The 17802-nt window shown below is 37.2% G+C and overlaps 1 protein-coding gene across 1 annotated transcript in view; it reads right to left on the bottom strand.

Moving 5' to 3' along the window:
* Positions 1-17802, bottom strand: part of Sec63 (SEC63 homolog, protein translocation regulator) — a 68198-nt gene that overhangs the window by 39005 nt on the left and 11391 nt on the right. Inside the window, exons 2-4 of the mRNA XM_028769033.1 lie at positions 11003-11102; positions 5237-5351; positions 3649-3761 (exon numbers count right to left, since the gene is read on the bottom strand). Coding sequence (XP_028624866.1) covers positions 3649-3761; positions 5237-5351; positions 11003-11102 — 328 coding nt within the window. The remainder of the gene's footprint in view (positions 1-3648; positions 3762-5236; positions 5352-11002; positions 11103-17802) is intronic.

The raw sequence follows: 17802 nt of genomic DNA on the forward strand, positions 1-17802 counted from the left end.
CTCTCTCTCTCTCTCTCTCTCTCTCTGTGTGTGTGTGTGTGTGTGTGTGTGTGTGTGTGTGTGTGTGTGTGTATACACATGAATGCAAGTACCCACAGAGACTTTGAAAAACCCTAGAACTGGAGTTCCAAGAGGTTGTGAGCTACCCAAACTGGGTGTTGGAAACTGACCTCTTGGGTTCTTTGGAAGACTGCTAAGCATTCTTAACTGTTCAGTGTCCTGAACCCTCCCCATCTGCTGCAAGGCTGAGGATGTGGTCCACTCAGAAAGTCCCTGCTATGTGCTATGTAAGTATGCAGCCTGGAGTGTAGACTCCGTAGTACCCATATAAATCTGACAGAGGTATGGTGGCCCACCTCTAACACAGCACTCAGTTGGAGCAGACTGGCTAGCTGCTGTGTGACTTAAGCGAGTGAGGCTTTCTCAATAAGACGGAGTGTAATCTAGGGAAACACCCAACACCAATCTGCCTCTACATGTATTCACTCCCATCTGTGTAACACACACAGCACACCACACAGAAGTAAACCCTCCCCCAAAAGGGACCAACAAACCAAATAATCAAAAACAATCACTTTGAAATCAAAGAAGGGGTGTGTGTGTGTGTGTGTGTGTGTGTGTGTGTGTGTGTGTGTGTGTAGGAATGCCCTACTGTCAGAAAATGCTACTAACTCATCAACCTTGATATAAATTCTTGATTAGCTCAATTTAGCCCATGAAGTCAGATGAAATTCAAAGCCTTCTTACTAAATTTTCTAAGAATGTAAGAAAGATTTTTAAGTGGCTTTTGTTTAGAAATATAGTCTATTTCTAAAATTTCTCCAATAAAATAAAGTTAATAAAGTTAGACACACTGATAAAGATAGCATGGTACAAAAACTGATATGCAGACCAATGGAATAGAACAGAAAATAGAGATAAACACAGAGTTGAGAACACCTCGGTTTTGATAAAAAAAAAAATCAAAGACATACACTAGGGGGAAAAGCCTTTTCAACAAATGGTGCTAGCAAAAGAAGAGCTACACCTGAAGAAGGAAATTAGAACCATGTCTCACACTCTGAACCAAAACAAGCAAAAAAAACCATGAATCAAAGAACTTATTTAAAAATCAGAAACACTGAATATGCTAAAACTACAAGGACAACACTTCAGTACAGCAGACACAGGCAACAGACTTCTGAACAGAACTTCCAGGTACAAGAAACAGTCCATAGAACTAATAAATGTAACCTCAAATGGGATGAAATGAAATTAGAAGGGCTTCTGTACAGCTAAAGAAACTACTGACAGATGGACAGAGAGTCTGCAGAATGAGAGAAAGTCTTGACCAGCTCCACTCCACACAGGAAGTTGACTTCTAGCCTGTATAAAAGGGCACAGGGTAACCTGTGTCCCTTTCCTCCATACCATGCAGTCTTTCCCACTACAACTCTATCAGATTTGAACAGAGGGAAAAGAGCAGGATGAAAGCTAACTGGCAGGGAATGAAAAAGGTAGGTTCTCCCATCACTGCAACAGAAAGAGTTTATATTCCCCCTTCTACCATCCCTGTACCCTAACACTATGGTTATTTTTGTTGCTCCCCTCCTGCCCACCAGACTAAAAAATAAAAAATACAAATAGTCAATAAAGTTTTTTTTTTTTAAGTGTTCAACATCTCTAGTCAAACATAATGGTGCACACTTTTAATTCCAGAACTCGGAGGCAGAGACAAGCAGTCTGCAAGTTCCAGGCTCTAGGGTTTCCTAGTAAGACTGTGTCTCCAAAAATAAAAAGATGAATAAAATAAAACCTTTGAGATTTCATCCTACCTTGTCAGAATGTCTATCAGGAAAACAAATAACAAAGGCTGGTGAGGACATAAGCAGAGAGGAACCCCAACCACCACTAGGATATAAACTAATGGAGCCACTATGGAAATCAGGATGAGGGCTCCTCAAAAACCTAAAACTAGAACTACCCAGTGACCAGTTACAGCATTCCAGGAAGGCTCTCCATTCTATGTTTATCAATTATTGGGATTTTTTTCATCACAATAACAAGGAAATAGAATTAGCTTAGATTGCCATCAAAGGAATGAATAGTAAAAACGTGGTACATTATTATTATTATTCTCTTGTTGACCTGGATAAGATATATTGTTACTGTTAAGAAACCTCATGGGCAGCCAGGCAGTGGTGGCGCACGCACGTCTTTAATCCCAGCACTTGGGAGGCAGAGGCAGGCGGATTTCTGAGTTCAAGGCCAGCCTGGTCTACAGAGTGAGTTCTAGGACAGCCCGGACTACACAAGAGAAACCTTGTCTCGAAAAACGAAAAAAAGAAAAAAAGAAAAAAGAAACCTCATAGGCTAAGGGTATAGCTGAACAGAGTACCTGCCAAGTGTATACAAAGCTGGGGGTGGGGGCAGCTGTATTATTCATTCATTCATTCACACACACACACACACACACACACACACACACATTTGTGCATTTGTAAGCTTTTTTCTTTCTTTACTCAAACACAGGATCTCACTATGTAGCCCTGGCTGGCCAGGAACTCAACAGGTAGATCAGTATGTCCTCAAACTCAAATGTCCTCTTGCCTCTGTCTTCTAAGAGCTGGGATTAAAGCTAGACACCACCATGTCTGACTCAGAAGTTTTTTGGTTTTTTTATGATATTTGTGTGTGTATGCATGTATGTACTGTGTGTGTATCCACAGAAACTAGAAAGAGGTATTAGATCCCTAGGAGCTGGAGTTGTCAGAGTTGTGCTCTCCCTGAGAAGTGCTAGGAACTGAACTTGAGTCCTTTGGAAGACCAGCAAGTGCCCTTAATTTCTGAGCTATCTCTCCATATATGTCCTCTTGCCCTCTGAAAAAGAATGAATATGATAGGTTCTACTTTGTAGGACAGGCTGGTCATGAACTTAAGATCCTCCTGCTTCAGCCTCCTGAGTGCTGGAGTTGAATATGAAGGTAAACCCTGGCACGAATAACATTTCCATATATACTTTCTAGGAAACAGCATGGAAAATTAAAATTGTTCCTTGGGTGTTGATATTCTAAGAGAAAAGTTAGCTGGATACTTCATATTAATACAAGTTGAAACAATATATGAGGGGGACGTAAATGTGGTACAGTTTGTGAGCTAATTTTTTTACAAAGTAAATAAAGAGGAAACAGCAAGCTGTGCAAGTGATATGAATGCCAAAAATTTGGGAACCACTGTATAAAATATTCAAAAGAACATTTGCTGCATTACTTACTAGTTAAAGAGACAATTGTGTTTGAGAAATCAGAGTCATCTAACGACTGTGTCTTAGCTTTGTTTTTCCTTTGAGACAGGGAATTACTACACGTCCCTGCCTGGAATTGATTATGTGGACCATGTTTGGTCATGGTGTCTCTTCATACCAAAGACAGTCACCGAGACATACTTGAATTGGCAAAATCATTTCTCTAAATGCCAAGTCGGGTTACTTCACGTTTAATTAACTACCACTTTGGGGCTGCTGAGTAGGTTCATCAAGGTCAGGTTCAAATATACTTGGTTAACACTTAATAAAAGTAGATATCACGCATTTTACTTACTACTTTCTTAAAACAGAAATATGTCTTTACACCTGTCTTTTTAAGGTGTAGCAGGCCCTGTGATACTCACGCGGCGTAAGCTTTTGCTATCCTCATGAACATGACTTCATCGCCTCCTTTATCTGGATGATATTTAAGTGACAACAAGCGATACTGTTTCTTAATTTCTGCTACTGTTGCTCCCTAAAAGAAAAGCTTTGTTAATACATAAGAGCCAATGCAATAAGAAAGAATCCTATTTTTATCTTAAACCATGAACTATTTAATATTCTGACAAAAGAAACTAACAGCTTTCCTATACATCTTGTCCCTCAAATTCCAGTTCATATGTACTTCTTTTGTTCGCTATATTTATCAAGCACTTAACTATATGGCACGGAACATAACTGTAGAACTCCACATTTAAGTAAAAGTATACTGGTTTTACATATACAAAGATAACCAAGAATAAACAAACTAAGTGCAGTTCAAAGCCCAACAAAAATTAGCCTCCTTTACAATCTAAGCAACTGTCTCATTTCATCTGCTTGTCAGTATTTTAAAATGGAGTAAATATTTTTAAAAAAGAAATGACCTTTCTTCTCAATCTCATTTTTTACCAATAATTTCTAGATCATTTTATTCCCCCACATCTTTTTATATTCTTGTTAACCATATAATGATTACAATAAGAAAAAAGCAGACACTGGGCAGAAGATACAGCTCAGTGGTTAAAAGCTCACACTGCTCTTAAGAAGGATGCACAAGTCTAGTTCCCAGCACACAGGGTGAACAGGCTCAAGGAATCCAACACCCTCACTGGCCTCTGTATCTCCATGTGCGCGCACACATACAGACAAACACACAATTAAAAATAAAATAAAATCTAAAAAAAATGCAAACATTTCTACAAAACAGAAACCTAAAAAATGAACATGCTCCTGAATGTATATTATATCAACAACAAAATCAAGTAATCCATTGAAAAAATAAGATGTTAAGAACCAAACTATCAGATTCAGTCTGGCTACTAAGCTGCTATAGGCCATAGTTCTCCAGACTTCATTCTCTCTCTTCATTAACTTCAGTTCTCTCTTCATTCTGTAGAGGTTTATCAGCCAAAATCTCACATATGCAAGGACTGCCTAACTTCAATGATAATAACAGTTTCTTACAAGAACCCCCAACACAGACTTAAGATATTGCATTTGTCAATCAACATAAATGTTTTTAAACTATAGTAACTTCTCATCAAATCTTTACATTTTACCAGTTATAAACTAATACTTACTAGTAGCAACCACAATAGAACAAATATATTCAAATGATAATGAATGAGATTTTATTTTAATAAAAGAGCTAATTAACTGACAGGGCAGAAGAAAAGGCTTGGTACATAAAAACTTGTGGTGCTCTCCCTGAGGTCCGGAGTTCCATTCCTAATACCCACATTAGGCAGCTTATAACCACCTATAAACTCCAAGGGACCTGACCCCCTCTTCTGGACTCCATGGCACTCAAGTACACACACTACACAGACACATATAAATGAAAAAGGGAGGTGGGGTAACAGATCAAGTCTGGCTTCTTTTGGAAATCTCTAATTTGTTTTAGAATATAGACCTTTAGTGTTTAAGGAACTGTTAAATTAATGATTCTTACACAAGAATACTACTTACAGGATCCAAATTCAATACTTCATAAGGATTGTACTCCTGATATTCACGGTCTGTTTTGGAAACTTTGTATGCAAGAAATAAAAACAGTGCCCATCCTGCAAGCAGAACTATTTTCCTGTTTAGGAAAAAACAAAAAGCAAAAGACAAATGACTTAAACACATCAGTGTGGCTTTCTGCAAGATTATGGAATAAAACAGTTTAAAGTCTTTGCACATCACTATGTTACACTACTGACTCAAATTTGTTAACTCCTGTTACAGCAAGGAGTGAAAAAGAATCTTTTTTTTTTCCACTTGAATTCTCTGGAATCTATTAGACTATCTCCCATATAATAAATGTTTTGTTACTATTTGCAGAATTAAATACTGAAATTAATAGTAGATTCATTAAATTAGATAAAATATGTAAAAGGTAAGCAGTCAAGAAAAAATTTAAGAGTAAAAGGTTACTCTTGACCTAGAAACTACATTTAGTAAGATGAATTTTTAAAAATTGGTCAAGTGTACAAAGAAGAATTAAATAGCCTTCTTTAAACTGTAAGTTTAGAAATATTCTAATGCTCATCAGTAATAACTAATTTAGAGGGGCTAGTCAGACCATACTGTAGCCACACAAAAGAACACTTTATAGCTAGCACTTTTTTTCTCAGCATAGCCTTGGCTATCATGGAACTCACTATATAGATCAGCAGACCTCACACTCAGAAATTTGCCTGCCTGTGTCTCCTGAGTGCTGGGATTAAAGGTGTTCACCACCACCCTGCTTAAAATGTAATGTGTCAGTGTACACATATATAGAATACATGCAATACAATAAATATAAACCAAATAGAAAGGTCTTAAAATGTCTATCATCATACAACCACAGGGAAACCATAACTGACAATAAAATTTGGCATGAGAGACTTTTTAACGTTAAATTTGAAAGGGGAACAGCCTTCAAGCTGTAAAACACAGTCCAGTATCTATAAACAGAAACATTAGAAATAAGGGTATAAAGCAGTCGTTCCCTTTAGATGACGACATGAACTGCCATTTTAGATCCTTTGTATCACAATTTGTTACAATTAGTGGGATTTGTTAGATATAAATATAAGATAAATCAAACAAATTAGAATGACTGCTTTTAAGAACAAAGAAAACGATCCCTTGTGCTTAATTAGGCTCTTTGTTTCTATCGCTGCAGTGGAGTGCACATCTCGGGGGTTCCATCCACGACAGGAAAGAACTCTCAGTTACACTTCCAACCTGTGTTTCTGCTCTCTGGCAGGAAGCTAGCATAAATGCACTTATCATTTGGAAATAAGCCTTTCCATCTGGAATCATCTAGGTGCTTCTTAAATGTTTCTGTTTACCTGATTTTCAACAAAACCAACTTTTATACTTCAGTGTTCCATAGGCTTTCCCCACAATCATGATTTGCACTCTTGGATCTTTGTCAAATTCTCAGTCCCAATGTATGTGTGCCTACCTACAGAAGCTCAGTATTGTCCTTCAACTCAGCTAAAGTGATCCATCTTTCAAAAGCAATGTTTCACCCTGACTAAGATAAAGAGAAAACAGTTACAGACACAAAGCAGCAAAAACAATAGCCTTCCTCCTTTAAGTTGCTGCAAATTCTGTGTATCTGAACAAGAGCTTACTCAAGTTTTTACTAACCCGAAGGTAGTTTAAACAGCTAGAACTAAGATGCAAGTTTCTTTCCATTTAGCCAAAAAAACATTCTAAACCAAATTTGTGCACGCACGCACACGCACACGCACACACACACACACACACACAGTCACTCATTCATTCAAACACACACAGACTGAGAAAGGGGTTCATGTATCCCCAGCTGCCCATTAACTTGCTATATAGAGGAAGATGATCTTGAACTTCTGGTTCTCCTGACTTCACAACCACACAAGTGCTAATCGTGCAGACATGACCACTGTACCTGTTTTATAAAATGCTAGGGACCAACCAAAGGCTTCCAGCATAGTTAGCCAGCACTCTACCTAATAAGTGGCATCCCCAGGCATATTCTAAACCTTTTAGGAGTATATAACTTCAAGCTGTTTGTTTTCCAGCCTACCTAAATGCCTACATACACGCCTGAAGAGGAAAGAGAACCCTATGTATAACATCCCCCATCTCTTTCCTGGCCGTGGACAGACAAGGAATAAGTCAGAAAACAAAACTTACTAGCTTAACTCCCACCATTATTAGACATCAAATAAAGAAAGTTTGGCAAACTGCCTAAGCCTTCTAGATCTCAAATCCAACTTCTATGATACGTTTGACAATTAAGTGAGGTTTAGAATGTTAAGGACTTTGAAAATGACTCATAGGTAGTAAACAATAATCAATTCATGGTAACTATAGGCTATTAGTAACTCTTTCCCAAATCTCAAAGACTAGGGCTATAGATCAACAATAGAACACTTACCTAGCATTTGCAAGGTTCAACCCTACTAGAACAACAACAACAAACTTTCCCGCACTTATAGCCCACTCAAAAAGACTTCCCTGTCTTGGGCCAAGTCAGGAGCCCTTCTGCTCTTCCACAGCAAGTCCTCTCCCAGTCTACTGCTATGGTTTAGCACTACAGAGCAGCAAAAGGTGGTAGAACCAGGGTTGAGGGGTCAGTTCAGTGGACAAGACTTGAGAATTAGAATTCATACCTCTAAGCACACAATAAAACCCAGGCAGGTGTGATGGTCCACCAAACCCCCAGTGCTTGGTAGGCAGGATGAGATCCCTGGGGCAAACTCCATGTTTAGGGACAACTATGCATAATAGTTTTAAATGTCAACTTGTCACAATCTAGATCACCTAAAAAAAGTCTCAATTGAGGAACTACCTACATCAGATTGGCCTATGAACGTGTCTGGGAATCATCTTGATTATTAACTGACAAAGGAAGACACAGCCCACTGTGGGCAAGTACCATTCCCTAAGCAGAAAGTCCTGAGCTACATAAAGACAGAAGAAATCTAAATGAAAGCTAGTTAGAAGAAGGAAGAACAGGTACATTTCTCTCTGCCCTTGACTGTGACTAGCCACAGAAATAAAACTAGAACACCCTACATCTCAGTAAATAAATTAGAGAATAGTCAAGGAAGATACCAGATGTCAACCTCTGGCTTCCATACACAGACACATACATGTTTAACTGTAGACATGAACCCACTCGCATTTGAGCATACATGCACTTGCACACCATACACAAAAAGATGTACTGGATCTTTAAGAGATGAGGCCTAGGGGACCAGAGAAATGGCTCAGTGGTTCAGAGCACATATTGCTCTTGCAGAGGACCAAATCTGGTTCCCAGCACCTATATCAGGTGGCTTAAAACCTCCTGTAACTCCAGTTACAGGGGATCTGACAACCTCTTCTGGGTGTCAAATATGTATATACATATGGATGGATGGATGGATGGATGGATGGATGGATGGATGGATGGACGGACGGACGGACTGACAGACAGACAGGCCCTTCTGCCATCTACCAAGTTATAGTACTACTCCAAGGTCACAAATGAATGGAACTTTCGGTCTCTAAAACTAAAATAAGCTAAATAAGTCTTGTTTCTTTGTAAAGTACTCAAGTCCAAGTATATTATTATAGCAACAAAGAAAGAAATGAACTAATATATTTATTAGAGTTAAAATTGGTTTTTGCAATCCCTAAGTTTCATGTCTCTGAACCGTATCTATTTTGTTAATAACACCTTCTATACCTGATTCATGATAGGCACACAATGTGAAATTAATAATAAAGATAATTTAAAATAGAAAAATCTAAACATAAAACTGAAGTTCACTAATATTCCCAATAATCTAAAGAACACTTGAGAATGTTTTTCACATACAATAACTCGTCACTTTGATGAAATCTAAAAATCTAACAAACATCATAAACAGAGATGATAATGAAAAACAAAACATCCCAGATATGCTAAACTCTATTAAACACTTCACATTTGGCATCTGTTCTTAGAACCAAGAACAGAAGAGAAGGCTCGTGATAGGATCCCCTGAGCTGATGAAAACTATTCCAGTAAATAAAACCATATTCTAATTTTTAGAGTGCCAAAGGAAAGAAAACCATAATTATGCTATGTGTCCAATTTTCTAAAAGAATATATGGTTTCTCCAAAAGGACAACTATTTTCCTACATTTAGAATCAGTAAATTAACTTAGAAACTCTTCTGTATTTTTTAGTCGTATTTTAAATGTAATTTGGAAGCAACTTCCAGAAATTAGTTTTCTTTCAAAGATATTGTCAGAAAAGAAGCAATATATAGCACAAAATAGCAAAAGTTTTCATAACTTCCAACTTTATCTAAATTGTTACCAGAATCTACTTAGAAATCTTCATTTTGAGTTAAAGATTATTTATTACTGAAAAGGCCTTCAACTTTTGTCCTTGAAAAGGTTCAAGGTTCAAGGCTGACAGGATGGGTCATCAGGAAAAGCTCCTGCTTCAGAAGCCTAACTACCTGAGTTCAATTCCCAGAACCCTCAGACAGGTGCGGAAGAAAAACAATCCACAAAGTTGTCCTTTGTTCTCCACAATAATGTAGTGGCACACGTATGCCCACATATATATCATACACACACACTAAATAGAATAAAATAAAAACAAAAATGGAGGTTTGGGTGCCTCAAGTATGGAGCAAAAGCAAGGTGGGGTTTGACAAACAAAAATACTGGCCTAAAGCTGGGAGCAGTGGTCCAAACTTTCAATCCTCAGGAGCTTGGGAGACAGGGCAGATATGGATTCCTGAGAGTTTGAGGCTAGTCCAATCTACATAGCTAGTTTCAGGCCAGCTAGGGCTACATGATGAGAACCTATCTCAAAAGGGGTGTGTGTTTGTGTGTCTGTGTGTTTGTGTGTGTGTGTGTGTGTGTGTGTGTGTGTAAAATCTTAATTTAAAATAAGAATGAACAGCAAATAAAAGTGAACAAAAAGCGATACTGGTCTCAATGCTAACTTTGCCTTTAGCTTTACATCACTGAGCAAGACCACCAAAGCTAAGATTCCCTCTCAATGCAAAAACCCATCCTTCCCCTCTTAAAAAAAAAAATCTTATTTCAATGCCCTGAAGTAACACAACTGTATTTAAAAATCATCCTCGTCATTTAAAACCAGATTTGAAACTCTACTAGATTTTCTCTTTTACGACGGTAATTTACCAGACACTCTTCTGCAGTAGCAACTTTCAGTTTCTGTCCTAGGTAATCTAGTAAATTACAGACTTGATGAATCAAACACATTCTAATGGGCTGTCTAAGCAAATAAGGCTGCCAAAAACAAAGGGTGATAAGGTCCTGTTCCACCACTATTCACTGCATGATCTTGGAATCAATTCATTTCTTAGCTTCCACTGAAGGAAAACCATAAACATCTTGAAGTTAATACAGAATCAAATAAACATCTTAAGCAGCTGGAAACACATATGCTAAACTTTAGTTATCCCTTGAAATGCACATCTATCTCATCATGCTAGTCTTTGAAATCTTTCTTATTTCCATATAGACCTCAACATAAAACTCAAATTCTAACACAGGACATATAGTCTTCAGACAAGAGCTGACTACATACCCTTTCATTTGACTCCTAACCTATTCACAGCACTCTACTATTCAAACCACACCTCCCTCCTAGGCTACAATTTCTTTATAGCCACACATACAAGCCATCCTCCGATTCCCTATGAGACCTAGCAAAGAGTAAGTACTCGGTATGTTCTCTTAGTGAAATCCATTACTTACTTTACTGTAGGAATAATATTTGGCTGGGGTTTTAATAACCGTAAACGATACCACATACATCTTCCATATACTTTTCTGATATTCTTTAATCGAATTTGCTCTGTCAAAAAAGAAAAGATGAATTAAATTATTTTTTACAATGAAAGCTGAATCAGAGTTAATATCATACTAACCTTCATTATTATCCTAACATTTTGTCAAAACATAAAGTCCTGTCTATTTACATAATCCTTATAAAAATTTATAAACTATGCTAAGTTGTCTGTCACAACAAATACTATCTGGAACTAAAAAACAAGTATTTTTCATGTGAAACTTCTCTGAAAATTTAGAAACTAATTTAAACATATAATGTTTTGGTCATATAATCAATTGTCTGAGTATTTCTCTCCTATTCTCTTCTTGTATTGAATAAAAAGTATAAAATAGTTAAAATATGTTTTATTTAGGAACCAAGGATAAACAAATATTCTTCAAGTATAGAAATAATTACCTGATAAGATATATTTTAACCAACAAGGTTCAGAATTTTATCTACTGAAAATATAAAACTAACATAATTTATAGTTTTAATGTGAAAATCAACTGACAGCCAAAATACTAGTGGACAGTAAAATTCACAAGTTTTAATTGTTTTATGTTATATTGAGGAAGTAGGCCCAATCTGTAAGAACTTACAACAGATTTATGTAAGAGTTGTTAGAGAAGTTATTTTAGTAACTATGAAAATCTGCAATTCAATTAAAAATTTTAACCAAACCTAAACTGTCATGTCCTATTTTACTAATCTCTTTGGATTAAATAACTCCTCCCTAGATTTAAAAAAAAAAAAAGGGTCCAAGGCTAGAAAGATGGCTCAGCAGTTCAGAGCATGGCTGTGGAGTTCAAATGGGCTGTGAAGAAGCTCTAAGATCTCAGTGCAGCTAAGGTCAGCATACCAAACCATCCTTAGGGGGAAAAAAGACATGCTCAAAAACTCCACAGCTCCTAGCTATGATGCCTGCAATGTTCCCAACAAAGCTGGGATCATGCAACCTGAGTCTAGCTGGGTTAGTTCTGTTTTTTGTTTGTTTTCTTGGGGTGTTGTTGTCATTGTTTACCATATTTTAAAAATATATACAAAACTGAACTCTTTACATGTGATACCAAGTACAACAATTTGGCACACAGGACCAGTGAAGTGTTCAGTGGGTAAAGGCACTGACCACCAAGGCTGGCAACCTGTTCCATCCCTGGTATCCATATAGTAGAAGGAGAAGTAACTCCTGTAGGTTGTTCTCCTAATGTCCATGTGTGTGCCAAGTCATGAATATAAATTTGACGTATATCTCTCAAGTATTTTTTAATTCTTAAATATCATGGGGGGAGGGGGGTTGATGACTCATGGTTAAGAGTACTGGCTGCTCTTCCAATTCCCAGCACCCACATGGCAGCTCACAATTTCTTCAGTCCTCTGTGGCTCATAAGACATATAGTTTCAGGCAAATACTCTTATAAGCCAGAAGTGGCGGCATACACCGTTAATACTAGCACTTGGAAGGAGAAGGTAGACACAGACAGGCAGATCTCTGTGAATCTGAGGCCACCAGCCTGGCCTCAGAGCTAGGTCCTCAACAGCCAGGGCTAAATAGAGAAGCTCTGTCTCAAAAACAACAACAAACACCCTTATACAAAAACTAAAAATAAAACCAAAAAAATCCCATCCAGTAGGAAGTTCAAACTCCCCTTTTAGTAAATAGTGTGATAAAAGCATCCACACGTTACCCAGCAGGGGTATCAACATAATGAAGAAGGATCCCAGTAGAAGAGATGGTTACAGAAAAGGAGTTTTATATATGCAGGTAGACTGACCAAAAAAGTCAATATATCAAAAGCTAAAGGCTACTTTTCCATGTCAGAGAAGATAATGACAAACATGAAAAGATAGAATACTAAGCCTGGACTATTAGTCTGGAATGGAAGAATTAATATAGAAATACAGATACAGCTCTCTCTACAAATTCCTATGCATTCCCTACTTCTGGAACCAGAAATCTCAATACCCAGAAACCAACAATCAATCTCTATACCTTCCCACCAAACATTAATTACCACAGAGGAAAAGAGTGACTTTCCATTTCCAATGTGGAAGCAAGCACTCCAAGATGACAACATCCAGCCAGGCAGTAGTGGCACACACCTTTAATTCCAGCACTTGGGAGGCAGAGGCAGGCGGATTTCTGAGTTCGAGGCCAGCCTGGTCTACAGAGTGAGTTCCAGGACAGCCAGGGCTACACAGAGAAACCCTGTCTCGAAAAACCAAAAAAAAAAAAAAAAAAAAAGATGACAACATCCTCATGCAAGGAACTAGCAAGTGATTTTACATGACAAATGGCTTTTCAGATAAGTGAATTAAGGATCTTGAAATGGGTAAGTTATCCTAGTAGGTCCAAATACAATCAAATAGTGCTTCTCAGAGAGACATGAGAGCTAAAGACAGAAAGTGATAGAAAAAAGAAACCAAAGGTTTGACTAATGTTCTTTTGAAGATGAGCACGGGGCCACAAGTCAAGGAATACAGACTGTCTCTAGAAGCTGGAAACGGTCAGCAAATTCTACTTCAAGGTCCCCAGCAGGAATAAGGCCCAGCAACATTCTGACTTTCTAGTAAAACCCATTGTACTTTTCATCCAAAACTATGCAAGAATAAATCTGTGCTGTTTTAAGCCACTGTGTGTAATGATCTGTTACAACAACTACAACAAAAAATGAATACAGAAGACCTGACAGACAACACTTTAAGTGACCAATGAATAATGCCAGTAAAAGAGCAATTACATGCCACCTGACAAAATCCAATGAAAAGACTTCTTAGGCTAATTACATATAAAATCTGAATCCAATCATGAAAGAGCACCAGACAACCCAAATTTAAGTTCATTCTATTAAATAATTGGCCTATAATATTTAAAGTCAGGGAAAGATAAAGAACTATTCCAGACTAAAAGGAAGACTAAAGAAACATGCCAACTAAATGTCATGTATAATTCTAAACTTGAATTTCTGCTACAAAAGACATCACTGAGACCAATGAGAAAACCTGAATGAGGTCTGACAGTAAGATACAGTAATGTTAAATTTTCTGACTTTCATGGTTAAATTATGAACTTTAAAAAATAATGCCATTGTAAAGTTTTAATCTGCTTTTCATTAAGTTTCAATGGACTCTCATGTTCAAATATAAAACTAAAAGTCCCCTTATAAGATTTTATAATAATGTTCAAGTCTATGAACCAGACAGTTTAATCTAATCAAAGGAAGTTTCTCCTAATGTCCCTAGCCAAAAGAACATACACATGGTCTTCAGCTGTGCAAAATATGTACCTTGCAAGCCATGTCCTTCGACCCTAAAAATAGTATCTTACACAGTGAATATTATAGAAGGCAGTTATATATGAGGAGAAATGGTTACAGGTGGCTATGAGCCATCATGTTGATGCTGGGAACTGAGCCCTGAGTCCTCTGCAAGAACATAAGTACTCTTAACCTCTGAGCCATCTCTCCAGACCGTAAGACATGCTTTTTAAAGAAATTATCCATTTACAGAAAAAGGAAGCAAGTTTTCCCTTTACAGATACATGTTATGAAAGAGGATATAAAACTAATTGTTTTCCTAATTCTAATTCTGTCCTGGATTTGCTGGGTTTGGTGGTGGATAAGTATATAAAATATATTTGATACTGAAAGTGTAAAACTTAATGTAAAACTCCACAGGTTACATTCCAAATGCCTAGTATAGAAATTCACTACATTGTATAAACTTTTGGTCTGGTTAATTTTGGTGTATGATATCTTTATTCATTTACAAGGGTTGTTTTATAATATAGTTCTAAAATTAAATATAAGGAAACATATACTGTTATAACCTAACTAGCAAAAACCATCACCTAAATAAAACTCTCAAGATCTGATTTAAGTTTTCAGTTAAAATAAGTACATCAGTACATACTTTGATAGTTTAAAACTATAAAAACCAAGAAATAATGTTTAGAACATATCTGTATGCAAGTTACTTACCTTGAAAAGGAAATGATACATGTAATTTATTTAATTACAATTAAAAGATAAAAACGTGCCACTTTTTTCTAAATAAGTCCTTAAGTATTCCCTAAATCTTAGTGTCCAGAAAATAGTAATAAGAATTAAAGATTATATTCAACATTCCTAGAAGTTTGAGAATGCTAGTTTTCTAGTTACCTGACGCCTCTCTGCATCTCACTGACATTGTTTCAACTCACTTGGGCAATATCTGTTCATTGTCTACAGTTTTTTAAATCAATTAAAAAATGAAGTGGGTGTTGTTTTGATACTTGGTCCCCAACTGATGGCACTGTTTGGAGAGGCTTAGAAGGTGTGGCCTTGTTGAAAGAGGTATGTCACTAGAAGTAGGCTTTAAAAATCTCAAGACTCTCACACCATCTTGAGTTCATTCTCTCTTCTTTCGGAGTTCAAGCGGTAACCCTCAGCCTCTTGCTCTAGCCAGCTGCTGGTTGCCATGCTTCCCCAGCAAGCAGACTCTGATCCCCCTGAAACCGTATGCCAAATAAACCTGTCCTTCTATAAATTATCTTCATCACCATGTTTCATTTCAGCAATAGAAAAGTGACCAACAAGTAAACAAGATTTTCTACAGCAATCCTCTAAAAGTATCCTTTAGATAAACCTTTAGATAAAAAGAGAATCTTATTTTAAAACATTTAAAAAGCCAAACACTCAAACAAAAAACCTGAAAAAAAGCCCAGAATAATCTTAGTTAATGTTTGTCTGCCATTTTTTGCATGCCATCTAGAGGCAAATCAGTAAAAGATATAATTATCCCTAGGAGTATATTCTCAACTGTAAGTATTGGTTGTCACTGTAAGGAAATTTTATTTAAAACAAACAAACAAACAAACAAACAAACAAAAACCCACTTTAAAACTACCATGGCTGGAGCAAGAGAGATGATTCATCCGTTAAGAGCATTTGCTGCTCTTACAAAGGACCTGAGACAAGTTCCCAGTACCCACAACAGAATGCTCACAAGGACCTGTCATTCTAGCTCCAGGAGATCTAATATATTTTCCTGGAGGCTCCCAAACACATGTGAACATACATGTGCACATACACAACACACAAACACACACACATAGATAAAAATAAATCTTTAAAAAAGTGTGGTTTTAGTACATATACTTAATGTAATATGTTATATTTAGCACTCAAAGGAAAATTTCCAATATCACATTCAAACCCAAAAGCACTATATCCCTAATACAAATGAAATCATTTGAGCCAGGCATGGTAGCTCATGCCTTTAATCTCAGCACTCAGGAGGCAGAGGCAAGCAGATCTCTGTGAGTTCAAGGTCAGTCTGGTCTACAAAGTGAGCTATAGTTATGTGCCAGCATGCCTGAATAAAAGAGTTTTCTGAAAACTGTTAGGTGACTCAAAAAAGCTTTAATGAGCCAGGCACTGGGCCATTTGCCTAGAACCTCAACTTACCAGGAGACTCAGACACAATGATCACTTAAACCTAGGAGTCTGAGGCCAACCTAGACTTGGATTAAAAAAAAAAAAAGACTGAAACTGGAGAGAAGGCTCAATTGAGAGCACTGCCTGCCCTTCTAGAAGACCCAGGTTTAATTCCTAGCATCAGCATGGCCGCAAGCAACCTTCTATATACGATACCAGTTCCAAAACATCTGATGTGCTTTTCTGGTCTCTTCCAGTACTACACATGCATGTAGTGCATACACAGTGAATACACGCCAGCAAACACCCACACATGCATGTAGTGCATACACAGTGAATACACGCCAGCAAACACCCACACATGCATGTAGTGCATACATAGTGAATACACGCCAGCAAACACCCATACATGCATAGGAATGAAAAAACAAAAACAAACAAAAAATACAACCTTTGCTGACGGTAACGTTCAATATACAGGGAACTTGAAACAATTATTTCTTGAGGGGCCAAAAGGATGGCTCAGTAGTTTAAGAGTGCTTGGTGCTCCAGCAGAGGACCTGGGTTCAGTTTCCAGTACCCACGTGACGGCTGCTCACAGCCAACTATAACTCTAGTTCCAGAGGACCCAACACCTCTTCTGGTCAGTCTCCATTAGCACCAGACATGCATGCATAAAGCAAAACACTCACAGAATAAATCTAAAAATGATAATTGTTTTTTAAAATGTAAGGGAACAGAAATGTATTTTAATGTAATATACTTTATAGTATATGTCTAATATACTATATTTAATTATAGTATAATTAATTAAATATAGTATAATTAATTAGTATAGTATAATTATCTAATATACTATATTTAATTTAATATAAATTAAACATTTTATGAAAATATGACTTTATCCATGAAAGGGCAATCAAGCTTACCAAAACCCCTTTTTTTCCATTTTGTCAGGAAACAGAAGATCAGAGCTAGCCAGACGGTCAGTGTACTTACCGCTCTTCCCAGAGGACCCAAGTCTCTAGCACCTGTGACTAGCAGCTCACAGCCACCTCCTACTCCAGCTGGAGAAAACCAAAGCCTTCCAACCTCCAACGGCACCCACACATACGTGGTATGCACTAACACAGACACATCAAAGTAAAGAAATATCTTTTTAAAAAACCTTGTGTTTAATAAAAAGGAATTGCAAATCAGACCTATTGCTTCACTTCCTGAACCTCTTCAACAGCTCCCTATTGCTCGTGATGAAACCCAAGCTTCTTACAGACACATCTGTGTAGGAGAGCAGCTCTCGGACGCTG

This window comes from Grammomys surdaster, unplaced genomic scaffold (genome assembly GCF_004785775.1).
Source record: "Grammomys surdaster isolate TR1022 unplaced genomic scaffold, NIH_TR_1.0 190, whole genome shotgun sequence".
NCBI lineage: Eukaryota > Metazoa > Chordata > Mammalia > Rodentia > Muridae > Grammomys > Grammomys surdaster.